The following is a 27,809-nucleotide window of genomic DNA, read 5'->3' as shown; positions in this document are numbered from 1 at the left end:
GCACTCTTTACCCTCCTCCAACACTGCAGTTCACATAAATCCGGTATTATTTTTCTGCACTGTTGATCTAAAATTTTATACTCAGCAGTTACACTTTATCATCATATAGCAACCAACATCAATGAGTACTTTTTTTGAAAAACCCTTTAACTGATAGAATAATGCCCCAAAGGATCCATTCTGATTTCTTGAATGCATGATTACCCAGACCCACCATCAACACTTAATATATGCCACTACAGCTAATCAGTAGTGGAAACATAACTCACTTGATTCTATTTAATCAGTCATTAATGTGTCCAAATTTACTCTGTCATCTAGGAGAAATACAGAAGTGCCCAAGGATAAGAACACAAATGAAAAATATCAATACTTCAGTCCTCCAGCTGACTTCTGACTTTCTTAGAATGGCCTGGAGCATCTCTCAGCCAATGGAATACTAAACAAAGAGCGCTCAGATTATCTGGCAATGGAAGATTTATATTCATGCTGAAGTACCAGTTATTCATAATCTGTAAGCCACAGAGCATTTGATCTCTGCTACCTCCAGGTTTGCTGATACTATACTGGATGGGATGGAGAATAGGGGAATATAGGCAAGCTGAGTGAGTGGGTAAGAACCAGTATAACCTAGCAAAACCCGAGGTCACCTTCTTTGTAGTATATAACAGAACAGAATCTCTTGAGACCGGTTAAAATTATATTCATGAGGGAATATTCCTGCACATTCACTTAAAACCAACATGCAACCACAGCAAGCTATCAGGAAAGTTAATAGTATGCTGGTTTTTAAATCACAATGGTGTTGAAAAACTGAAAGACTTTTTACTGCAAAGTAAACCAGTCACAGAATAAAGAATTTAAAGGATGAAGAAACTTCTTCACATCATAGGTGACAATTATTTGGAATTCTTTATCCCAGAAGGCAGTGGAAGAGTTCATTTAAAATAGATCACTAGAAATTAAGGAAGTCAGCAAATGAAGACAAAAAATGCATAAAATAGATCATCTTGTTAAATGGCCGAAATACATCCTGCTGTACCTATTACATCCCACAATGGAAACAAAGTTAGTGTACAAGTTGGCTAAGATTCCCTACAGATCAGGGTTCCAAATCTGGGGTCCACTGACCTCTTGCTTAATGGTATTGGTCCATGGCATTAAAAAAAAATGTTGGGAACCCCTGGTATAGATGAATTCAAGAGAATCATTCTTTGGGAATTCCTGAAGCAAACAAGAACAAAGAAAATAGTCTCACTGAAGCTGAAGAGGAAAGAGACAGGTGAGGCACAGCAAAGTCAACTGAATAAAGAGAACAACAAATCACCAAGATTATAAAATAATGCAGAAAATTCTTTTAGCCACTTTCAAAATAGACTTTTGCAATAACCGAACTGCCCAGCACAGGCTGTGGTATGCTTCCACTTGGGACTTCTGACATTACCCCCAAGTTACAAGGTTTAGGAGCTCTTAGTGGGGCACTGCCACAAGTAACTACTTTAAATAATCAATGAAGTGGTCTGCCCAGTCTACTTCCAAATATCACCCTCTCTACAGGCTGTGCCCAAATCACTGCTATTCCACAAATCGTGCTACATTCGGTTAGCTCAATGTACGGGCCACATTTCCACTTGCACATTTACATTCCTTTGCAATGCTGAATTTTAGATTTTAATGTACAAGTCAATCAATTCCAAAGTAGATACATTCAGATTAAAAGGCATTCCATATATTGTGTAACCAAAGTACAGAAAACTTCAGACCTTAGTATTACATCTGCCCTTTGAAATCGCATCCCATTCATTCTGCTCTCAAGCCACAAGGAATATGATTTAATAAATAAAATCTAGTTTTATAGATTATAAAATATAATCTGAGCTGGTGGGAAGCTCATCTAGGGGGGAAAAAAGTGCATTCTGGCCTTAAGTGTAGGCAATCCTATCTGGAATTTTCATAGACGACATCACGATTTTTAATTTTCAGTATTCAGTTGAATCCCAAATTTAAAAGTAATAGTTCAGATGCTAATTGCACAATAGAATATATTTACTTATATGAAGTACTATAAGTACCCACAAACTGTTGTTACTGTTATCCAAGCTTCAGCTAAGATATAGTTGTCTTCTGTCTCTCAGGCCAACTTATCAACACAAATTATATACGTTCATAAATAGTGGTTATAACCTAGGTTTAACTTGAATTACTTTTAACAAAATAATTTCACTCACCTTTCCACAATTATGCATCTGGTTGATAGTACTGATTTAAGTTCTGAGTACCCTTTAATATTTGCATGATGAAAGTATGCCCTTTACCAGACACCAATTTGACAATACTTACATTAATTAGATATTCCAAGCCATCATAAAACCTGGGAACAAGAACCAGAATGCTATAGGTATTTGTGACATTGATCATAAATCTCCCTATCTTGTATTCTCAAAACTGATGCAACATTTCTCCAAGCTCCACCCAAGATGACACGTTTCGTTTGTCAGATTTATTATATTTTTAAAGATATTAGTGCAAACTAACACAGAAGCACAATTGTAGGCAAGCAAATCTACTCAAGCAAGGAAAAATAGCACTTGCAAATTTCAACAGAGTCTTAATAATTTTCCAAAAATTCCTAGAGTAAGACCCAACTATTAGAACGCCTAGTGATTCATGTGTTTATTTCTCAAATATATTTCTGTCCCTCAACCATCAAGGTTCTCCATTCATTATTCCTGCAGCACAAATCCATACACAGCAGGTTTTAAAAGTACCATTTTCAAGCCAATGACAAATTTATTGGTGTAACAAAGCCAAATTCTTCAGTGTCATGGAAAACTCAGTCAATTATGCCAATACACACACTAAGGAAAGTAATCACAAACTCTACAACAAGAGGCTTGTCATACAAGTCTTAGTACACAAAGTGGTCCAAATTAACCAATTTTTGAGCACTTCAATAATCTTCAACATTTATCCTGAAGGCAGATGTATTCATGAAAACTATCCGTTGTCTGGCTTCCATATTTCGGCAGAAATGTAAATTAAAAGTTGTAATTCTATTGCTATCTCCTAGCACATCAGCAGGATCCAAATGTCTCAGGTTTTCATTACTCTCATCGACAAGGCCACTCCTTATTTTTATTACCCAATATGAACAACTTCCTGATTATTGTTTTAGTATCCCCTTAGCTTGAAGCTCAATAATTTTTCATGCTTGTGTCTGCCACTCCCATCCATACACAAATTGTATAGTCTATAATACTGCAATGTTAAAGAGAAAGTAGCAACTCAATTGCCACCGGCTTTTTTAAAACCACTAAATTGGGAGCTTTCTGTCAAAACCACCTTTAAGACCTGCCATGAATGAAAAAGCTATTAATTCAAAGAACTCAGCATCCTCAAAAATTCTCACGATCCAGAGAATTCTGTTTCACTTCCTGCAAGAGAAAAACACAAATATAAGTCCCACATTCATAGAATGAGTTAAGAGGATAAACAATTCTCAAAACATTAATACAATAACTCCTCGTCAAATGATTTTAGTCATGTGCAAGATTGAGCTAGCAACCACTTTAAGTGACATCTGACCAAAAAAAAACTGACAACCACACTCGACTTTTTCCCCCAAACCAAAAATATTCAATTTTAACAATAAAGGCAGAATAACTCCAGCTTAGACACTGAGACAAGTTGTACCGAATAACTAATACATAGAACCTTTTAGGACACCATGGTTAAATTATCAACTTCTGAGCCACTTCTTTTCAAATTATCCCATTTTAACTTCATAAAACTCAATTCCTTATACTTACCTACACCATTAATTTCTTTGCAGAAGTTTTAAAATTTGATTCCCTATAGTCTGAAACTGTATTAATCGGCCAATTAGCACAGAAACAATCCCTTTAGCTCTACATACTTCTCTATACTAATTCTATTTTCTCAGCCCTAAGCATCGTTTATGGCATGGCACTCCAACTGCTTAAAGATTAATTTTCAACGAAAGTGTGACTGGAAGTCTGGAAGCCACAACTAGAGGGCTGTTGAAGTGAGTACTTTCAACAAAAATTCTTAAAAAGCACCCAAATCATCTACCTACCCAAGTAGCTATAGAAAGCACTGCTAAAAGGAACAGTTTCTTACCATCTACACCAGTCTATTTTATCAATATTTGCCCTCAACTTTCTCCACTCCATGAAACATAGCCTAATCAGTCTATTAGCATTTATCACTTTCACTTATTTCTTTCCCAAATCCTTCTCAAAGCATCAACTAAAAAAGACATTGCTAAAACATCTGAACTGTAAAGAGATTTCTCTCCAAAGAGTAAGAAACAATGACAAATCCTACCCATTCCTATTAACCTTAGCATATTTTACATCTGGATACCATCAAGTCCAAATTCCTATGATGTTGCAAATGAACCAAATATCTAAATACATTTAGATACTTGGGATCCACGTGGGAACAGCAAAGCCTGCGTTAAAGAATATTTCTGTTACATGGGTCAGTTTGAAATCTACTTATTTAGAGTTTTCATTTGCATACTGTAAGTTTAAAACCTAGTTTCAACACCACCAAATCATTGAATGCAGACTGCACAAACATTAATAGGTCTGGACAGATCACCAAAAAGTTAACCTCATGCACAGGTACTTTTGATCAATGGAATGAATTCAGGTTCTTGAGCCAACTTGCACGACCCCAACCTCACCACAGCAATGGCAAGAGAGACCACTTATTGCCCTTTGTCTGTGGTAATGCAAAGAAAAAGCTATTCAAGACAAGGTCTTGTTTTTGAAGGCCCCTGCCATTCGTAGCTCAGTATACTTGTACACATGACAATAAACTTGACTGACTGATTTTGTACAGGACAAGGGTCAATAAAGACTTTGCTTCAAATTACCAGTGCTTTAATAGCAAAAGGGTTTTTTTTAAAAAAAGCTCTATTATACAAGTAAAAATGTTTCATTAGGCAAGGCGATCAAGACTTGTTTTATAATTTTCAAGCATGGCATCAATGCTTTCAGTTCTGAGGAGCAAACATTCAGTCTCAGCATTCAAATTAATACTTATGGTTCAGTTCTGTACACTTACCTACTTCAGTAGAGACCAAAATTCATCATGTGGCTTACAGCCAAGATCACTGCCCTCACCACTGTGATTTCAGTTTCAGTGCAGCTCAGACCAGTTGACAGAGGTCAGATGCTGGCTGAGGATGGTTCTGATCACATGTGGAATGAAGACTGGCAGCTCTCACTTTAAGATCCAGTGGACAATCAACACCCACCTTCAGAAACTAAAACCATAAATGGCATAGAAATGTTATTAGTTAGGCACAAAGAGAATGAAATTTTATTTTTGTTCTTGCAAATTGGAAAGCCACCAAAGTGAATTTGGTGTAAAGAAATTCCCACGTGATAGAACAGAACAAATTTGATATATCAAAAAAATTATCTGCTAGATTTCTATGAGCTAAGTTTTGACCACCTCTTCACTTCTGTAAAATAAAAGACAATTAAATAATATCTTACCTACATGGTGAAGTTTAACTGATGCTTAGCTCTATTCTGCTCTATAAGACACATCTGTTTTCGTTGGCCTCCTCTTTAAATTTACTGCAGTAAAAGCTTTTGATCCATGAATACCGCTCACTGTTACAACAGTGCTGGCTGAAATTAGGCTTCTTTGTCCAGACTTCTTGTGCTAGACCTGTTTCCTTGGAAGTGTAAACCATTTGCTGTTTTAACGTCGGATCATGCCTTTCCTGGCCGATGAAGTAGCTGCTGTATCTATACGTTCTAACGATCTCTCCTTCTCGCAGAAACCAGTTCTAGCAGTTTTTAAATTCTGAGGACTTGACGATTCATCTCTGCACTTTTTGCCTGATTAGCAGTCCTTGCATTTCCCTGGCTGTGATAAAAGCTGGAATTTACCCACCCACAATAATATCTACCTAAGAAAACAATTACACACCCCCTTTTCTTTTTTTTTGGGATTTTATTAAAGTTACTGTGGACATACAACATTTTCCAAACTCTACACACTGCAGATATTTAACATAGAAAGGCTGTATATAATAACTCCATGATCCTGGTTCATAGCTCTCAAAATTCTCAGTGCATCTAAGAATATTTAAAAGTCAAAATCCCCTCAAACTCTTAACAATTCCACATTGGAACTTGTATAGAACACTACAAAGATACTACAGCAAAGAAAATTAAAAAGCTAGAAATCTGTCTCCAAGGCATCTTTACAGTCCTTTCTCCACATCAAGAGTCCGCTCAATAAACAATCCCAAGCATTGACAAAATGGTTTTCTCTGCCTGTGCACTGGAGTCTTCCGTCATCTCACTGCCTTATGTTCCGCTGAGATAAAATTTTTTCCTTAAAATTTTGCTGAGAGAATAACCTGCAGCTGTCCTGTAAACTCTGGGCTCTCATCCTCCCCTATTTATATAGTGATGCCTGTTACAATAAAATAAAGGTAAATAGTAAGCAGCAGTTAATCACAAAAATCCAATGTTACTATCTATTTAACATAAAAACGGTACAAAGCCCTCAAAGACCCTCTTGCCAAATGTTATGTTTCCAGAAGTTAGTTACAATAACTTTAACTACATTACTCTTCCCCAGAGGACTTGCTACAATTATGAATAGTTGTGCATGTCTTTGCTCCAAATACATGAAAATCATCTTTTAAGATTACTTGAATCCTTCCAGATTTAACAATTTAAAGGTTCATTTAATGTCAATGTTTGAAGTTTACATATTTTGCTACAAGTATTATTAACAGTAAAATGTTCAGAATGGATCACACACTTACCCTTGGAATGGGTTGTTGTTAAATTAATATCTGTTGCGGCCACCAAATCCTCCTCCTCCACCATAGTTTCCTAAAATTAAATTTTTAAAAATGTGCTTACCCAATTCAAGTAGGTTTTCATTCAGAAACACTGTAGTACATATTCGGTTCATTTTTCCCCTTGTACATGTCAGAATTCACAACTCAGCCACAGCAGAAAACCTTGTAAATTGATCATTAGTCCTTCTCAAATGCCAATGGATCACCCACTCTTCCATAGATAAAAAAAGCCTTGAATCCCTCTTAACACCAACAGCTTCCTTTGGGCACACTGAGCAATTTACATTTTAAGATTTAGCTTTGTTCTAGTTTAAGAATAGGGAATAACTTTCACTTAGGAAATTTGCATTAAACTGAAAGGCGAGCTCCCTTGAAGGATTTTCAACAGAAAACATCCATGTTTTCTTCCACAGATTCTACCCTGACTTCAGTGCTTCCAGTATTTTCTATAAATACCAAACAAATAATGTCTAAAGATACCAAGTTCATTAGTTAAGAATTCTAAACCATCATTGAAGAATTTAATTTCTCAAATATTTTAAACCAAGTATTTCAGTTTTTAGGCAAGTTACATCTAGTACAATTAATAAGGTCCTAGATTTTAAAATCTAATAATGCAGAATTAACAAGTAACCACTAAATCTACACAAAAGTCAAACAAACCTACAGAATTAAATATAGTAATTTAAAAAAAAACATTATTCAAGACAGGAAACAGGCCCTTTTGCCCAAGTCTGCAGTGCCTTCCTGGGCTAGTCCCATTTGCCTATAGCTGACCCATATCCAACTTGCCCATATATAGAAAATATTCTATCCAAATGTCTTTTAAATCACTAATTGTACCCGTCTTTACCAATCTTTTCCCTGGCAGCTCATTCCATATGCTATTCTGTGAGGAAAAATTGAGAATTTTGTAGCCTTTGCAAGGGATCCACAGCAATCAGTATTTAAACTTTTCTAGTGATGCTGAAATTTATTCACCAATTTAAAATTCTCAAAAATTGCCCTTCCTTTGCCAGTCATTTTCATATATCATTGCATTTTAAAATTGTTGCCCTGGTTAATTTCTTGAAGATCCAAGTCAAAGCTGAAAGGGCTCAAAGACAAAGACTTTATCTAATTAAAACTTCAAGTTTACACTTAAATTTCTTTAGTGAAATGTCCAAGACTAATGCTTATTACAACCGTTCAAGCCACAGGATTCCAATTTTGTTTTATTATTACAAGGAAATAAAGATGATTTTAATGCAAGCTGTTGCTCAGTAAGGAGTGATAAGTACAACTGAACTACGTTTCTTTTCAATAGCAGGTCAACGTTTAATGTAATGTAACTTTAGCAATTAACATTTAACACTAGACATTTGTGCAAATGCAGATAATTTTAAATTCCTAGTTAACACTTTATTTGTGCAGGTTATATTTTCTATTTTGAACAAGCAAAAAATACTTAATGACTGAAATACTCCCATAAAATTAAAATGTCACTAGGCTAGCTGGAGGGTAGAATGGAAGAGAACTATCATGACATGAGAATACCTGCAAGTTTATCAGCACAAATCACCTTTGAAAAATAACCAATGAAAAACCAATTTGTGGACAGCGAAGTCCCATAATGCTACCACAAGTGAGATAACCTCTATGGGATCTTATGCATTCCCAATACAGCAGATAGGAACATAATGTGGCATCACATTTGAAAGACAGCCCTTGATAGTCTGCAACAGTTTCATGAAAACTTTCCCAGTCAGCCTGCATCTTTCTGCAAAAGGTAGTGAAAAGAATGTTGAACCTGCCAGCAGCAGACAACTAAGGGACAACTGTAATTCCCTGTTGAAAAAGGTGTCAAGCAATTCCATTTAGACAATGGACAATGACTGAGGGTAGGATCATCTCATCGATCTGACACTCTCAACACCTGAAGGATCTGTCACTGAGTAACAGTATAGCCAGCTCCATTAAATAAGCATAAAGGAAGGTAACACATTAATTCTAAATTATGTTTTGAGTGCTGTAAAGATGAACAGAAACAGCCTTGATAATGCAAAATTTAATATCCACAGAAGGAGTTTAGACAAACCTTTCAAACTTCGTTCATGGTATGCTAAATTACTCTAGTAGAAAGAAGCTTCACCTTGGAACTGCTCAAAGCAATCTACTCAAGAATTTAAAAACAATGTCATGATTCTACTTTCTAAGAACACCTCTCATCCCAGACAAGAAAAATAATTACAAACCTCCCAATATAAACCTTCTACCCATAAGGTAACAAGAGAAATTACCTCCATATGGTCCACCCATATTTCTACCTCCAAAGTTTCCACCTTTCATTGGTCCAAAATTAGAATTCTGATGATTGTAATTTCCAAAATCATTGAAGTTACCACCACCACCAAAATTTCCTAAGGTTAAAAAAAATGCAGATTACTATATTTTGTTCAAGCCCTTTCATTAACTCTATTATCCTTTGTTGTGTTTATGAAAAGATTTCAATGTCATTCGTAAAAATCACAAATCTTTCCATATTTTCTTTTACATAGCAGATTCTCCACCCCCAAAAAAATCACTATCAATGCAAACACTAAACAGCAAAATCGAAGTTGGACATTTGTACTTTCTAATGGTCTGGAATCCAAACATGCACCAATAATTATTGAAAAAAAATTATGACCTTTAAGGACCACATTTATTTCATGGCAGTTTATTGCAAATTCAACTGTTCCACCTGCCCTCAACCCCAACATAGTTACATAATTGAAAAGCGCCATCACACTGAGGGGAAAAGAAGCATTAAAGAATTGTCTCAAAACAGCTGCTGTGGGACTCCTGGAAGATGAGACAGGGGAATCATTAGTGGGAAACAAGGAAGATTTAAACCAATATTTTGTTTCTCCCTGTATGCAAGATTACACAACAAATACCCCAAACTAACAGGTGGCTATATTCAAAAAACATAGGGAAAACTTATAAAATCCTTTATGATGGACATCTCCTTAACATCCTTTGATAGCAAGACACTAGAATCCATGGCTTAAGAAAATAGCTAGCCATTTAGGAGTAAAATGCAATCAAACAGGAAAAAAGTATTTGTACTTTTGGGGATACAACAAGCAATGAACAGAAGGGGAACTGTAATTGCAGTATATCTGGATATCTAGGTTTTGGTAAAGTCTCACACAAGGCTGGGGTACAACACGAACTTGCAGTATTGAAGTTTGGTAATCATGCAGAAGACAGTCAGAACAAATGTCTTTTGTGCTGGAAGGATACAACCAGAAGAAACATCTGTTCTTGGTCCCAAACAATTTTCTAACTATATTAATGATTCAAAAGGAGCAGACCATTCAGCTTCACAAGTTTGCTGACAAGAGAAGTTGGAGGGCATGCTGTATTAAGAACATATTGCTCATGTGGATGGGTTGAATGAAGAGGTGTAAACATGGCAAATAGAATTTTGTGACATCCTGCAGCTTAGCAAGAGAAATCAGAAGTATTATCTGAAGAAAAACACAGCAAATGAATAGATATCTAAGTATTCTTGCATATGAAATAAAGCTAACATAAAAGTAGACCAAGTATTATGACAAATGGCACACTAGTCTTCATTGCAAAGGGGTTTGAATTTAGAAATGGTGTTGCTAGCATTCCACAGAATGTTGATGAGGCCACATTTAGTGTACTGGATACAATTTTGTCCTCATTGTTTCTCCAATGCCAACAGTAGACAGTCCAGAAGAAATTCACTAAGCAATTATAGGTATGTGATAAGATTCTCTACCATACAAAGCAAGTTATAAAGCACAGAAATGGGCTTTATGACTCTCCCTGTTCATGCCAACATTTTTGTTAATCTGCACTAATCCATTTTGCCCATACTAGATCTACGGTCTTCTATGTCTTGTTTATATGCGTTCCAAATGACCACTGAACAATGACTGAATCTAACTCCAGTAACTCCTCTGAAAGAGAATTCATGATTTCTACTTCAGTATAAAACTCACCAAATTCCCTTAAAAACTCTCTCTTCTCACCTTTTAAATATACACTTTTGTTTTTTTATAACACTACCTGAAGAAAAAAAAATGCTCATCTTACTTATCTATGTCTCTTACAAATGTGTACTTTTTTTTAAAAGAAAATCACCCGTTTTTCTCTCCAGGGGAAAAAAAAACCAGCATACTTAACCTCTCCTCATAACTGAAGATCTCAAATCAAAGCAATATCCTGGTGAACCCCTTGTGCACTCTTGCCAGAGTAATCACTTGAGTGTGGTGATTAAACTAAATAGTCAAGCAATCTAACATTTCCAAAAGTTACAACCACCCAGAATTTATATTCCGTGTCATGACCTGTGTTGCCACCTTCAGGGAACTAGACTTGTACCCCAAGGTCTCCCCATTCATCAATATTCCTAACATTTTACATATAACCAAACTTATTCTGTCTTTCAAAAATGCATAATCTCATACTTGTCAAGGATTAAGTTACATCTGCCAACACCATGATGAGTTAATGAAAATTGTACTCTTTGCTTTAAAATATGATTTTGAACTTAACATCTTTAGTCAGGGCTGATGCCGAGATGCCCACACTAAAATGTTATAGGGGGTGGTCAATTAACACCGAGGTGCAGAAGAATTCCTTCTCAGGGGGTGAAGCAGCACTGGCATTTTCTACCTCAGAGTTAAAACAAGATCGGGGAGGTATTAGATGATTTTTTTTAATATATCAGGGAACTGAAACTGGCACTGAAATAAACTATTCAGATGCAAACCTGAAACCATCATATGGAATGATGGGACGTGCTTGAGGGCCCAGACACCTCTATTTCCTTGTGACCATCAAGCATTGATTTCTGCCATTGGCCTATACAGTAGGGTCAATTTATACAGTCCACCTTCACTAATCCAACTAACTGTAATCTGGTTCCTTCGATAATCCAGCACTGATTTCAGATTTTCCGAGCATCTGTAATTTCAAATTTCCCGGGCGACCGTACCAATCTGCTGCACATTGTTTTTGTTGTGCTAGATCTATTCACACGTTGGCGTGCTCTTGTAAGCACAGACAGGCGATTCCTGCTTGTTTTCCTGCATTTATTAATATCATTGGCTCTTTTTTAGCCCCAATTATGGGCCCAGTGAGTGAAGGAAATGCACCTCGTGCTGTGAAGTGTAAACACATTATCCATTATCGATAAGGTCGAACTCTTGGAAAAAAAACTGGACAGTGGTGTATTGGTGAAAAGCTTGTGCGAGTGTTACAACATTGGCTCTTCCACAGTGTACGATATAAAGAAATAGGTTCAATGTTTGAGTCTGCAGCCAGTGAAGACACTGGAGACAACTTTACAGGCTTTAGAGTTTCCAAGGAAAAACAGATGATACTTGAACTGCTTTCTTTTGCTCAAGAGCTAACTAATCCTGCTGCCAAGGATCTTGCATCAAGGTTTAATGATGATAATGTTGAAGAATGGATGAATATAGATGAGGATGAGCCTACTGTTCATCATTATACTGACTTGGAAATTGTGTAGATGGTTGTACATCCAGAGAGGGAAGACAATTGAAGGAGAAAGCAGTGATGAAGATGAGGAAGTTGTAGCAGAGAGACTTTCTATTAACAGGCTAATTAAGTTGACAAGTGAATTGCTAGAAGGATTAGAGTAACGATATTTTGTAACTGAGAAAGAACTAATAAGTTTATATGCTGCAGGATAAGCTAACCAGAGAGAGACCAAAATATATGGAACAGCTTACCTTGGAAAATGCATTCAAAAAATTGCTAGAAAAAGTGCAACAGGGAAGCTAACACTTCAAAATCCAGTACCATCAACTTCAGCTCACCCAGATGTGCTGCCACCAACATCAACAATTTTTGAAGAAACTGTTGTGCCAGTTTCAGCACCAGTTCCTGATGCTTCGCTCATTTTTCAAGATGAAGATGTTGATGATCCTGATAACACCAGTTGCAGACATGTAACTTTGCCTGAAGGTATTTTAACTGTCTCACTTTAGAAGTGCTCAACTTTTCTGTATAATTCCCGTACATTTACCTCTATCCTTTATTTTATCTGCGCCTGTACAGTATATTACTTTAGTAAAATTTCATTTGCTACTCATTTAATATTTGTTTCATTATCTAACTTGTACTGATTTACATGATATTTTAAAAGATATGATGAGACGGTTAGCTACTGCTTAATGTGATCCTTCTACAATTCGACATTTTCACTAATCCGGCACTCCTCAGGTCCCAGTGGTGCCGGATTAGAAGGCCAACCTGTAGTGACAAATGTGTAAACCCAACATAGACAGCAAGGTTTAGTTTTATGGGTTGCAGTGGCCACAAGAGAGTTCTATCAGCTGCATCATTATTATAATTCTTATTTAATGCTCAGAATTGGTTTCCTCAATTTTTTTCCTATCATTTAATTTTCTCTTTTAATTTCAGTGCAAGGTGTTCTTGTGCATATTTCAGAAGTACCTCAAACTCATTTGCAGGATGTAAAGGCTACCTAGGGAATAGTTTAATTCAGAATTTCTGTTAAGTAACTTCTTGAACATTATCTCTAAATTTACAGGAAAACATTTTAGAAACTATAGCATTACTCAATTCAGTTCAAAAATAAATTCTGTTACCTCAGTTCTGTACAATTTTAATTAACATGGCAACTGTATCTTCTAACACCTTCCAGGGACCAGAAACATTTTCTTAAAACTTAACAGCAGTTGTAAAGTACTCACCTCCGTAATTTCCACCATCATAGCCACCACCCTGATGGCCAAATCCTCCACCATATCCAGGGCCACCGCCAAAGTTACCACCTTAATGGTAAAAACAAATAGTTGGGTGAATTTGGCAAGCTATTTAATGGCAGAGCAAAACAAAGCAAGATTCAACTGGCTCAAACTGTGCATTTAAAATGCATCCATAAGAGTTTTATTTGAAAAAGGAAAGATGCAGATATTCAACTTATATTTAATCAAACCTGGAAGAAAACAGCTTAATGTTGACCTAGAAGAAACAAGGATCCAAACCAAACATTGATTTCCTCATGTGCCAACCTGCAGATCTGCTCATTCTTTTTCTTTAAAATGGGCACTGTAACTGGAAAGCTTCAATACCTTCCAAAATATTTACAAATTAAAAAATCCTATCTTTTTGAAGTGCAGCATATTATTTGATCTGACCAGAATTCTGACAATCATGCAGAAGTATTTGTCATCATTTCTTAAATGCAAAAATACAGTAAGTTGAAAGTTATTAAATGATCCCCACTACTTATTTGAATAGTTAAAATGTCTCTTCATTTTTAGTTGGAAGGAAAACCGCTAATGTTTATCCAAAGTAGTAACACCCAAAATTTAAAGTCTGTGCCGCTTGACTGCAAGGTTAATGAAGAGAGCGCTTGAGAAGATAAAATCCTGACAGGAAGGAGAAAAAAAAATACGTAACATGTTTTGACAGAAGCTTAATCTAAATTATTAAAAACACCTGCTGCATGTTGATGACACAAAATTGAGACATGTAATTGATGTCCTAAAAGAGGCAAAACTGAAAAAGTGGAGCCGTGCTGAAGAGCAAGGAAGATTTCAACAGTGAGCAGCAATAAAGATAATGTGGATTAATGCACAATTAGTTTGAATGGAAATAATATAAAATGAGAACGAAAACAGTGGGATTGAACTGCCGGTCTCCAGCATGTTGCCTAACAATGGGTCAAAGCAGAAACAGGGAATTATCAAGAGGCAAACAAGGAAAGAACTGTGATTACAGGCAATCTCAGTCTACCAAGGAAGCACTGAGGAACTGAATGCATTAGTAACCACTACTTTGAGCAATGATTCAGAAACAGCCTGATCAAAGATTAATACACAAAATGCCAGAGGATTCATCCAGCATTCTGTATTACTTTGATTTCTAGCATCTGAGGCTACGTACACACTAGACCGGATAATTTTGAAAACACCGGTTTCGTGTAAAAACAAGGGGCATCCACACTAGGTGTTTTTGAAAATACCTCCATCCACATTAAAACGGATATTGGGGTGAATCTCCTCCTACTGGGCATGCACAGGACACACAGAAAACAAGCGAAGAGGAAACGGTATACTTGGTGCGCGTTTGTCCAGAAACATTTCCTACAGCCATAGTCTCTTCACCAATGAAAGGGATGACAGCTACAACTAAATGCAATAAAGCTTGTTACTGGGCAAAAGTGAAATTTGCTGTTCCCTCTTTTGTTTGCCTTTACTTTTGCCATGTCTTTGTGTATTATTTTGCTGTAACAATTGCATCTATTGAATGTTTGCACAAGCAATACATTAATAAAGCACCTTGTTAAATGTATAAAACATGTCTGCATCAGTGTTATCTTGTATTTCCATACGATGTTACATTAGGCGGTTACACATCTATTGTCAAGATATTGTTGTGCTGTTGGAGGTTGCCTTCAAGAGAACAATGAAATGCCGCGCTGCCACTACCATCTGTTCCGGCACATCATGACAGCGATTTTAAAAAATAGCCGGTTACCCTGTACACACTACTCTGGATATTAGGTGTTTTCAGACTTACTCACTCTGGAGAATGTTTCTGAAAAGCTCCATCTTTGGGGGGAGAAAAACACCGTTTCAATGTGGATGGAGGGTCAAAACAAAGAAAAAACTTCGGTTACAGATTTAACCAGTCTAGTGTGGACATAGCCTGATTTGTTTGTTTGCTGATCACAGATTATTTTAGATTTGATCAATTGTAAAGAGACAGGATTCAAGGCAAGCTAACATTTAATTAAGGATTCTCAGGAGCAGTGATTACACCATAGTAGAATTCTAAATAAAGATTAAAGAGATACAAGGAATCCAAAACCAGCATCCCCAAAAGAAGAAAGTAACAAAAAATGAAAAGCTATCTTAAGTGGACCAGGGAAAACATGCTACAGGAATGGTCAGTGTATCAACAGACATGAGAAACTGTTATATCAGTCACCAGCAATTTACCTCTATTAAAGAACAATTTTATGAAAATGATCAACCTTCCATTAACTAGGGTAAAGGAAAATATTAAAATATAAAATGGAATAATTGACTGCCCAGAGATCTGCAATTTTCAGGAATCAGAAAGAAAATGAGGGAACTAATTGATAGAGCATGATTAAATCAATATAATTAACAAGTGTTGCTACAGTCACAAAAAAAAGTAGGTATCCAACTGTGGAACTCCAGAACAAAATTAGGAGTAACAGAAAACAAGGATATGGTAAATAACTTAAACCAATACCTTGCATCAATCTTCATAGTGCAAATATTTCAAAGCTATTTGTAGGAGTTCATTTTGATTTGGTTGCTACAGTACTGTTAACTAAGATAGAAGAAATTGTAACCATCCCCATCACAAATGACACAGCATTGGAAAAAACTGATGTAGTTTAAAATCACACAAGTTAGCAGAAACTTAAGTTGTGTGATTTTTCTTAAGACAATAGCTACAAACCCTTTTAGATGAAGTTGTTGAGTTCCTGAAGCATACCAGTAGATTGGAAACTGCAAGTATGATGTCATTAAAGGATTCGAAAGGCCAGAAACTTAAAGTCAGAGTTTATCAAGATTTTGGCTATACGTTCAGTGAAGTTTAACAGGTTGAAAGGAAACAGACGTTAAAAGGACACAAGCGGAGTCAAAAAAGGGAAACGTAGGTAAGTGTATTTGGATTTCCAGACACTTGGTAAGTTATCACATTAAAAAATGGTCTAACAAGAGTTCATACTATTGGAGAAATGTCTGTCCACTCGAAGTGAAACATTGTTATCATTGAGTTCCCCCACCCCCACCAGACTAAAGATATCTCTCATGGAATGAACCACGGATCGACTCTTGGCTCTTAATTATTAATGACTTGGGGGTGGGGGGGAAGAGAGTTAGAGTGCAAGGAATTTATGGACAACATGAAAATTGGAGCAAGGGCATCCCACATTGAAGATGTATACAAGTTGAGTAGGTAGGTGAAAATTTGGCAAAGGAAAATTAAGGTTGAAATACACAGATCATGCACCCCAGTAGAAAGAATTACATGCTCTCACTCAAAATAAATAGTATGAGGGATCTGCAACTAAGAATTTCTCAGCCAAGCTTACTCATTACTACTACTCAAAGTGATACAATACAAACACTGCTAAGGATACGGCCACTCTGCTGCTTTCCCCCACTACCCCATTCAAAAATAAGACTATTTATAAAAACATATACAAACGAAATACTGCATAATCATGGTGGTTGCATTCAGTAGTACAACCACAACGTATCTCCTCAAATGGTAACATGTTGAAAAATCAACTGGAATCATTCTCTAGCCCAAAAACCAACATCTTTGAGGAAGGGTGGGTCAGAATAAAATAAAGCAGAAACAGTACTTTGAATAAACTTACTACCTCCACCATAACCGTTGAAACCAGGACCATCGCCAAAACCACGACCACCTCCGAATCCATCTGCAACAAGAAGACAAAACTTAAAAGACAGACACTGCAAAATAATAAATGAATGGTTATGTTAATAAGCAAACATATTTTAAAAAGCTTACTAGGGCCACCTCCGAAGTTTCCACCACGTCCCATAGGATAATTGCCACCACGACCATCTCCTCTAAATCCACCACCACCTGCCGTTTACAATATTATTATTTATATTGTTTTGCAATGGAATACCAAAAATGTAGAACAAAAAAATACAGCCATTCTGCTCAACAGACATAGCCATGCAATTAGATGATGACCGATCTCTTACCTGAGCACAACCTTTACTAAATCCAAGATAGCCTTAATATCTAAAAATCTAAATCTCTTTTCAGAATATATTCAACTCAACTGTTTTGGACACCTTAAGGAACCAGTAATTCATCTGGAGAAAAACCTCACCTGCTTGGAAAGACCTAGCACTTATTACAAGGTAATAATTCCTGTACTTATCCATTGAAGCTAGAGAAGAATTTGGTCTATTACAAAGGACCACCCTCTCATTCTTTTGAAGAAATACAAGGTATTCCTGCTTACTAGATCATTCAAGCAATTTCATACCAGTCCCAAACAACTGCACTCCAGATTCAATATGGCAAATCTCTCACAAATACTTCCTTAAAGTAGGAGACCAGACCCACATATATCCCTGGAGAGACCTCACTTGTGCCTTATAAAAATTCAGTCTGCCTTTACCCTTTCATTTCAAATCCTTTTGCAACCATTTGAGTTCTGATTTCTTGCTGGTTCTGTGTGGTTATTTTCATTACTCTTGTACAGAACACCCAAGGATCTCCTGAACACCAATGGCTCAGTTACCTATTAAAATATTTTATTTTGGGATTTACTCAAGTGCATATCCTCACCTTTTACCCATTTCCTCTGCCATTTAGTTAGTCAAAGACCACCCATAATTCCTTCATTTATCAGGCTACCAATCAAATTTAATTACTTATACACCTCAATTCCCTTCATGACACTCCACCTTACAAACTGCCTGACTTACATAGTTTATATCCATGATCAAACATCTGGGAAAACCAATGAATTAACCAGTTGCCATGTGTGGAACCTAGGTTTACAGCTACATTTCTGGATCATGAACAGTTCATAGGAATAGAACCCTGTAATAACCTGGGGAAGACTTGTAGATTGAACAGGTCTTTGGCTCAGTTCCACACAACTAAAAAACCCAATAGCCCAAAAATTATTTATTTTTGGTTGTCTAAACATTAACTAATCCATGCCAACTATCTCTCCAAAACATTTTGGTGTAATCTTCACAACTTTTGCTTCCTTACTTCACCAGCTGCTATTTCAAAAAAATCTGTCAAGCATACATAATCACTCTTTACATAATCTTAGTATCATTACTACATCCTTAATATTTACCATCATTTTCCCACACATCAAGATAACAAAATCTGTAACCCCCAAGTACATTCTGCATGCCCCTTTTACAATTTCAAGCATATTCTACACTCCTGCAACCCACAGGCTTTGTAGGTTGTTACTAGCAAACATTGTCTACTGGTTTTGTTTATTTACCTCCTCGTCCCATCCGGTTATTTTGTGCATCCATTATTTCCTGACGAGACAGAGCTTTTCTCACTTCTGCATTGTGTCCATTTACATAATGGTATTTTTGAACTGGAAGAAAAAAATTACAAGACTAATCAAGTAAGCTACCAAGACATTATACAAAAGGCAAAAATTACTTTAGAATCTGAAGTTCTATAACATCTAGAACAGAGTATGGAATAGCAAATTGGAAATGTTTCACAACAGTGACTCCATGCATCCCAATATAAACTGATGTGCAGAGATATCATAATTTGAAGTAACTCCAGTCTATTTGTTGTATTCCATCTACTAGTTCTTTCTATTCCTTTATAATCTCACCTGGGCTGGTACATGGATGAGAGGTGTATGGAGGGATATGGTCCAGGTGCAGGTCAGTGGGAGTAGTCAGAAAAATGGTTCAGCACAGCCAAGGAGGGCCAAAAGGCCTGTTTCTGTGTTGTAGTGTTCTATGGCTCTATATAAAGTCACTAATTCCCAATTTCTCTCAATCACCTATTGGCACTCTGCTTTCATTTGCTGAATCTCAAAGACATCAACCACTTTTCACTGTTTCTCTTCTAATAGCCTCAAGAATCACCTCATTGACTAAGTTCTCATTTCCCCCTTCTAAAACTCAGGTTCGGTGTCAAATTTCCACCAGTTTAGATTGAAACTACCTAGGATATTCCTTTTTGAATGTGGAAATTTAAAAAAATGAAGATATACCTCCCTTCCACAGTGAGAACACTTAATTCTGTCAATTTCATTACACATGAAAATATAGTATAATGTGGTATTTAGGACAAAGGGAGCTGCTCTAGTCCAAAAGTCATGCTGACTTAGGGTGGGGGAAAAAAGGGCTCCATTATCAACATTTTTTCCTGTCACCTGTTCTTCCCACATTTCCATCAATTCCCCACAGAATTTCAACCATGCAATGCAATTAAAAGTGGTCAATTGACCCGCACATTTTTCAATTGTAAGAGATAACCAGATAACCTCCATGGATAGCATGAGGTCAGGATTGAATCCAAGCCACTGAAAATGTGAGACCAATAGATTCACCACTGTGCCACAGAAGTATTTTTTCAAAAGTAGTAGAATTTAACAGAGGAAACAATCTGGAATGCAACAGAAGTAGTTTCTATGCTGGAAAAATGTTCCAGAATCCCAAAAGCAACTGTACATTTGGGAGGGGAGGATGTGATCAGGATGGTCAGGTAATGCTTTGGAGAAGGACAAGAGACAAAGCAAGTTCCATACTAAACAGAAACAGAAAGCAATTCAACTAAGGTTGCTTACGGACTATTTTGTCCACTGGATCATGGTCATCGAATGTTACAAATGCAAATCCTCTCTTTTTTCCACTTTGCCTATCAGTTATTACTTCAATGGTTTCTATTTTTCCATAGTTCTTAAAATATGATCTGAGATGATGTTCATCAGTGTCGTCTTTTATTCCACCAACAAATAGTTTCTTCACAGTTAAATGAGCACCTGGTTTCCCAGATTCCTGGAAAAAGAAAACTGTACTTTAATTGCAATTATAAATAATAGGTTGAATTGTGTTCAATCCAACCCACTGCTTACAAGCAAACCTGCTAATCCTTAAGTCACACTGCCTGCATTGGATGTCTTTACTCCCATGAGGTACAACAGGCCCAGAATAGCAATCAGGCTTCAGGCAATTGCAATGGCAAGTCACTTTGATTAAAGAAATGATCTGGAGGAATCCAAAAACACTTAATATTACCAATAATCTGTAATTATACAATACTCTTAACTAACAAAACTCTACTTGGTTTTGTTTTTAAAAAAATGCAATGACTGTATTAGCATCAGCATAAAAGCTGGATCCAGTGTTAATCTAGCCGCTCATTAGGAAAAAGTGGCTATACCCAAGAGGTGAATTGCAGCAGCCAACTTCAAGTCAGGTGCTTACTTCTTCTAGCCTTCGCTGTAAAGAATGGTTTTGCCTTAAACTGACAATGGAATGTCACCCAAAAAGTTGCAAAGAAAAATATTTGGCTCCCTAAAAGTTGAGTGTTGGCTAAATACAAATACAGGTTCAATGGCTTAAAGGTGCCTAAAATAGAATATTAAAAAGTTAATAGCTACACCAACTAAAATGTTCCTCTGAATCAATAATTCAACTCAACAGACGTACAGAGAGCTGCAACTGGAAATAAATCGCTTATAAATATGGAGCTTTACAATTGACAGACACAGAACACCCACAGCACAATCCAGGCCTTTGGGCCCACAAAGCTATGCTGAACATGTCCCTACCTTAGAACTACCTAGGCTTTCCCCATAGCCCTCTATTTTTCTAATCTCCATGTAGCCATCCAGGAGTCTCTTCAAAAACCTTATTATTTCCGCCTCCACCGGCAGCCCACTCCACGCACTCTCCGCATAAAAAAAAACTTACCCCTGACTTCTCCTCTGTACCTGCTTCCAAGCACCTTAAAACTATGCCCTCTTGTGCTAGTCATTTCAGCCCTGAGGAAAAGCCTGACTATCCACACGATCAATGCCTCTCATTATCTTATACACCTCTCATCCTCTATCGCTCCAAGGAGAAAAGGTCGAGTTCACTCAACCTATTCTCAGAAGACATGCTCCCCAATCCAGGGAACATCCTCGTAAACCTCCTCTGCACCCTTTCTATGGTTTCCACATCCTTCCTGTAGTGAGGCGACCAGAACTGAGCACAGTACTCCAAGTGGGGTCTGATCAGGGTCCTCTATAGCTGCAACATTACCTCTCCGCTCTTAAACTCAATCCCATGATTGATGAAGGCCAATGCACCGTATGCCTTCTTAACCACAGAGTCAACCTGCGTAACAGCTTTGAGTGTCCTATGGACTTGGACCCCAAGATCCCTCTGATCCTCCACACCGCCACGAGTCTTACCATTAATGCTATATTCTGCCATCATATTTGACCTACCAAAATGAATCACCTCACACTTACCTGGGTTGAACTCCATCTGCCACTTCTCAGCCCAGTTTTGCATCCTATCAATGTCCCCTTTTAACCTCTGACAGCCCTCCACACTATCCACAACACCCCCAACCTTTGTGTCATCAGCAAACTTACTAACCCATCCCTCCACTTCCTCATCCAGGTCATTGATAAAAAAAAAATCATGAAGAGTAGGGGTCCCAGAACAAATCCCTGAGGCACACCACTGGTCACCAGCCTCCATGCAGGATATGACCCATCTACAACCACTCTTCTTGCCTTCTGTGGGCAAGCCAGTTCTGGATCCACAAAGCAATGTCCCCTTGGATCCCATGCCTCCTTACTTTCTCAGTAAGCCTTGCATAGGATACCTTGTCAAATGCCTTGCTGAAATCCACATACACAACATCTATGGCTCTACCTTCAGCGTGTTTAGTCACATCCTCAAAAAATTCAATCAGGCTCGTAAGGCATGACTTGCCTTTAACAAAACCATGCTGACTATTCCTAATCATATTATGCCCCTCCAAATGTTCATAAATTCTGCCTCTCAGGATCTTCTCCATTAACTTACCAACCACTGAAGAAAGACTCACTGGCCTATAATTTCCTGGGCTATTCCTACTCCCTTTCTTGACAAGGTAACAACATCTGCAATCCTCCGAAACCTCCCCCGTCCTCATTGATGATGCATAGGTCATTGCCGGAGGCTCAGCAATCTCCCCCCTCACTTCCCACAGTAGCCTGGGGTACATCCCATCCGGTGCCGCTGACTTATCCAACTTGATACTTTCCAAAAGCTCCAGCACGTCTTCTACCTCAATGTCTACATGCTCAAGCTTTTCAGTCTGCTGCAAATCATCCCTACAATCGCCAAGATCCTTTTCCGTAATGAATACTTTGCTTTAGTATTCACTAAATACCTCTGCTATTTCCTCCAGTTCCATACATAATTAAAATAGAATTACACAAGCCTATCGCCTCAAATGTTAATGCTATAATACATTACTAAATTGTTTGAACTATTCTACAGAAAATACTAACAAGTAGATTACTTGTGATGAGCTAGTTACCACTGACATCTACCCAACAAGGTTTTGAGGAGGAAACAAGTCTTTTCTATTTAAAGCCTAACAAAATTTCTAAGTTTCTTATACATTGTACACAGGACATTGATTTGATCAAGCTCTTTTTCCAAAGAAGCGACAAGAGGATTAGCGTGGACTTTTAGCAAGGCATTTGGCAAAGGTCTTGCTTTAAAAATTACAACATATTGGATTGATTCAAGGCAAGCCAGCCAGCACTTCAAATACAAAATTGACTGTGGTAGGAGGCAGCACTACAGTTTCCCCCCCCCACCCCAAGATTAGAAGCCTGATCAGTCATTTGATGCAAAATCCTTATTATATACTAACCATGTGGATGAGAAAGTAGACAAGTGGCAACAATTAACAAGTTTACAGATTGATAAAATGGTGGTATAGTAGACAGAAGGATGTTGCTACAGGATTATCAAACCACTAGAATATGGATGAAGGCAAGTTATTGGGGAATCTTGTTCAACAGACACACCTTGGGGTACAAGTACATTGTTCCCTGTAAATGGCAAACAAAGTAAGGCAGTGAAGATGACAGAAAATGCTTGCCTTCATCAGCCAAGCCATTGAGTGCAAGGGATGGGTTATTATGTTACGCTTGAGTAAAAATTTGATTAGGCCACCATTGAAATATTGTGTACAGCTCTGGTCATTGCCACAGGAAAATTATGCTTAAGCTAGAGAACATTCACAAGGATGTTGCTTAGATCGATGAGCTTTCAGTTAGTTATGAGGAGATAAATTAGGCTATGTCCATTCTGCCTGGAGGATGAAAGATGATGTGATTGAGGTATATAGAATTAAAAGAAAACACAAAGTTCAAACAGCTATTGTCTGTTTCCCATGGTAATGATGTCTAAAGCTGGAGGGCACAAGTTTAAGGCAACTTGGGGTTTAAAGGGGATCTGCGGAGCAAAATTTCCACTCAACTAATAAATGGTTTCTTAAACTAGTTGCCAGAGTAGATGGTGATAGCAGAAACAGTAACCACATTTAGAGGCAGCTGTACACATACTTGAATGAGCAGGGCATGAAAGGATACAAAATTAATTTGTCAACTGGGATTAGTATGGGAGGCATGATGGTCAAGGTCGATGCTGTGGAACTAAATGCCTGTCTCTATACTGCACAAGTCCACGATTCTTTCAAACTTATACAGACCTTATTTCTTAAGCCATGGATCAAGTCAAATCAAATAACCCACATTAATTGCAAAAGCTTTAAAAATAAGTTAACAGGGCAACTACGCAAGCCCACTAGATTGTGGCATAGTACAGAAGTTTACTGAGTTTATTTAATGGAGTTTTTTTAAAAAAATAACACTGAAAACTTACTTCTCTTGCAACTGCTCTTTTAGGCTCCACCACACGACCATCTATTTTATGAGGTCTGGCAGCCATTGCATCATCAACTTCTTCTGCAGTAGAAAATGTCACAAATCCAAATCCTCTTGATTTTTTGGTTTGAGGATCCCTCATGACCTGCGAAGCAAATAATTTTATAATCACAATCAACCTGAATACAAGCATAACCTTTCCACACTAATATGTAGAAAATGTTTGTGTTAATAATTAACTCAGCCCATAAAGGCCATGGTTCAGATGCTTTGCCACATGCAAATTACCTTTTTAAAAAAAGCCCATGGAGATCACTTCAACATTTGCAACCATGGCCAATTTTCAACAAAATTATTGGCTGGCTTTCCTGTCACGTATATAATAGTGAAAAAAGATATAATTTGAAAGTTTAACTTTTCATGTAATTTCTACACAAAAGGCCTTTTATACTCCCCTCCCAAAAAAAAGTGGTTACATGGGACAAGCCCATTATCAATAAAAATGCATTCCAAGATAATAGAGCTTAAGTTACACTAATAGTTCAATAACTAGCCATTCTTTAAGGCATCAATGGCTTCAGACTGCAAGTTATTTCAAAACATTACCAGATAAATTATACGAGTTTTCCATAGAACTTACCACACAGTCGGTAAGCTTTCCCCATTGCTCAAAGTGGCTTCTTAAATTTTCTTCTGCTGTATTAAAACTGAGGCCACCTATAAACAGCTTGCGGTACTGCTCCTTATCCCTGTTCTGGAGAGAGAGAGAGAGTCAATTGATTAATTGATGTAAACAACTATCTTCATAGGGACATTAAAAGGACACTCTAGTATCAGGTTAACTAGTCCTAGTGCAAGATGTTGCAGAGCACTATGGGATGTCTTTGCTAGGCTAAGGTCTGGTGTTCAAAAGATTTTCAACAGCAATTACAGACGATGCCAAGTCAGTTTGACCAAGACCTTTTTAAAAACTTAAGGGATTTCACCTAGACCAAATTAGGAATGCTGGCGGTATAATGGCTGTACCCACACCTACAAACGATACTCTTACTTCAAATATAATTTCTACTGCCAGTTAGTTGTCTTACCACTCCTTATTCAATATTGAGTACTGAAGCTGAAAATTCTTTAGATTTATCATATCCATTCTTTCTTTACCTAACTTTACATATTTGACAAGTAAAGACGACACTGGCTTCAATATCACTTCAATAAAAAGACCAGTTTGACCCATGCACATGACTTCAGCTTGACCCAAGTTTTCAGTTTTGCGTGTAAATTGTTTCAATGCTTGACGCCAGACTTTCCACCTCACAGCCTAAGTTGGACTTTATATCAAAATGTCACTTCCATCCAATGCAGCCAAAATTTTTAAACAACTATCTAAAATTTTTTACTTAATGCCAAGCCAGCCAAGGGTCAAAATTCCTCATACCTTTTCCATTCTAAGATCTCTGCTCTAGGCTTGGTGTTCGCACATCCTTATCTACTTTCTACTTTCACCCTCACTCCACGCCTACATTGGAACATCCACTTTAAACCCTTGCGTATACTCTCAAAACCAGTAGTTTAGTGTTTTTGCAGTTTATCTTCTGTACTCTAGTTGATCTTTCATTGAACCTGTTAGTTACTATAGATTTGCTGAACATGCCCACAGTTAAACGAATTTCAGGATTGTATATGGTGACATACATGTACTTCCATAATAAAATTTGCTTTGAACTGTGATGGGTTAAGTGTCTTAATCATATCTCTGGAAGTAATTTTTGATCTGACTGTGCTCTTATTAAGTGACATTATGTTGTCATTCATTAAATGCACTATATAAACAAAACTTCTGAATTTATTTTACATGTTTTCAGAAATACCTAGGAGTTATAAGTTCATTGTCATATTGGAAATTAAGTCATGAGTGAGATTCATTTGCACCTCACTTACAACCTGCCAATATTAGATAAATGAAGTGGGATATACACTATTAATAAATTAGATTTCTGTGGCTCAGGTTTAAGTTACATGGAACAAATGGCAACTATGGTCCACAACAAATTACAATCCAGATGCAAGGACAATCTGGGCTAAAATTCCTGGGAAGAAAGGGTGAGGGAATAATATCATCCCTTGGAAGAGGCACTACAGCAATCCTTAGGTGAATGCCAGAGGTATTGCAAGGTTCTCCTCCCTCCCAGTGTCAGCTGCAATCATCTCAAAGTGAATTTATCAAAGTACATGTACGACACCATACACAACCATGGGATTTGTTTTATTGTGGGCATACTCATCAAATCCAATAACCAGAGTAATCAATGAAAGAGCACACCCTCAGGGCAGGCAACCAGCATGCACAACTGTGCAAATACCAGAAAGGAAAAATAATCAGTAAATATAGAGACCACGAGATAAGTCTCTGAAAATGAGTCTGTAGGTTGTGAAAACACTTCAGTGAAGAGGCAAGGGGTAATAACTGTTGCTGAACTTGTGGTGTGAGTCCTGAGGCTCCTACCCCTTCTTCCTGATGGCAGTAGTGATGAGAGAGCACATCCTGGGCGGTGGGGGTCCCTGATGATAGGGTAATGCTAGTAAATTAACAAAGTTCAAAAGTAAATTATCAAAGTACTTCGACGTCACCACATACAACCATGAAATTCATTTTCACACACAAAAAATAAATCATAGGCAAATTTAGACCGAAGGCTGGAGTCTATCATCTTGGCACGTTGTTGCTTGTGGAAATGTGTTGTACAGAAACTAACTGCCTTCTCTTCAACAAGTTAGGAGAAAACACGGCCGTAAGGTGCAAGAAGGGCTAGAAAATGAAAAATCTAGGCTCAAAGTACATATTTGGAGGATCCCAACCCCATCTGTGTTTTTTTTTGGGTCACCATTTGGCTTGCTAGTGACACACATGCACTTCTACTCGGGAAGTTCATCTGTTAACCAAGGGGTCTGCGAAACCTCCCTCTTCACTTTCAGTCTACGCTAGGAGTGAGAAGAAAAAAAAAGTTCAGCCTTAAAGGCATTCTGGCAAGGAATAAAAAAGTTAAGGAGAGATAGAGGAAAAAGGAAAGGGGGGATAAAGACGAGAGGGAGAAGAAAAACGGAAAAAAGCAGAAATTAACCCAACAGTTCAATGTTTTATTTGATCATTACACTCATTCGCCCAGTAGGAAAACCAACTTGGCCTTCGACCTGCTTCCGTTATCAGCTGCATACTCGTGGAAACCTCCTTCCCCACCCCCTCGACTACTCAAATCTTTAAAAACATAAAAAAAACATCTCCAGCCCCATTTTCCTACCCCTTACCTCCATCCTCTTCGAAAGAAATGTTTGAAAAATAACTGTACTTCAACTCAAATGCCTTGTATTCAACGTAAAGTTCGCTCTGAATCTAAAGAAACTCGACGGCTGAGCAGAGCCTCAACCAGCACCTCCACTCAGTCCTTTTTCTAGAACCTTCTCTGAACCACAAAATGG

The 27,809-nt window shown here is 37.4% G+C and overlaps 1 protein-coding gene across 8 annotated transcripts; it reads right to left on the bottom strand.

Moving 5' to 3' along the window:
- On the bottom strand, positions 1-27,809 carry LOC140212440 (heterogeneous nuclear ribonucleoproteins A2/B1-like). Of its 8 annotated transcripts, XR_011889719.1 has the most exons (12): positions 27,639-27,809; positions 24,976-25,089; positions 24,334-24,480; positions 20,238-20,448; positions 18,921-19,022; positions 17,441-17,518; positions 17,286-17,351; positions 13,606-13,686; positions 9,142-9,261; positions 6,824-6,893; positions 5,095-5,296; positions 1-3,434 (listed from the first exon to the last, which is right to left on the bottom strand). XR_011889719.1 is itself a non-coding variant. In XM_072283225.1 (11 exons), the coding sequence occupies exons 1-10, from the start codon at positions 27,642-27,644 to the stop codon at positions 6,847-6,849; spliced, it is 972 nt and encodes a 323-aa protein (XP_072139326.1). In that variant the 5' UTR covers positions 27,645-27,809; the 3' UTR covers positions 1-5,296; positions 6,824-6,846. The 8 variants fall into 8 exon arrangements, 7 of the variants coding, with proteins under 7 accessions (XP_072139326.1, XP_072139325.1, XP_072139327.1 ...); XM_072283225.1 differs by having other exon boundaries at positions 1-5,296; XM_072283224.1 differs by lacking the exons at positions 1-3,434; positions 5,095-5,296 and adding an exon at positions 5,978-6,465.

The sequence above is a fragment of the Mobula birostris genome, chromosome 19 (genome assembly GCF_030028105.1).
Source record: "Mobula birostris isolate sMobBir1 chromosome 19, sMobBir1.hap1, whole genome shotgun sequence".
Taxonomy (NCBI): domain Eukaryota; kingdom Metazoa; phylum Chordata; class Chondrichthyes; order Myliobatiformes; family Myliobatidae; genus Mobula; species Mobula birostris.
The sequence above is the reverse complement of the archived record's forward strand: the minus strand, read 5'-3'. Positions and strand labels throughout refer to the sequence as shown.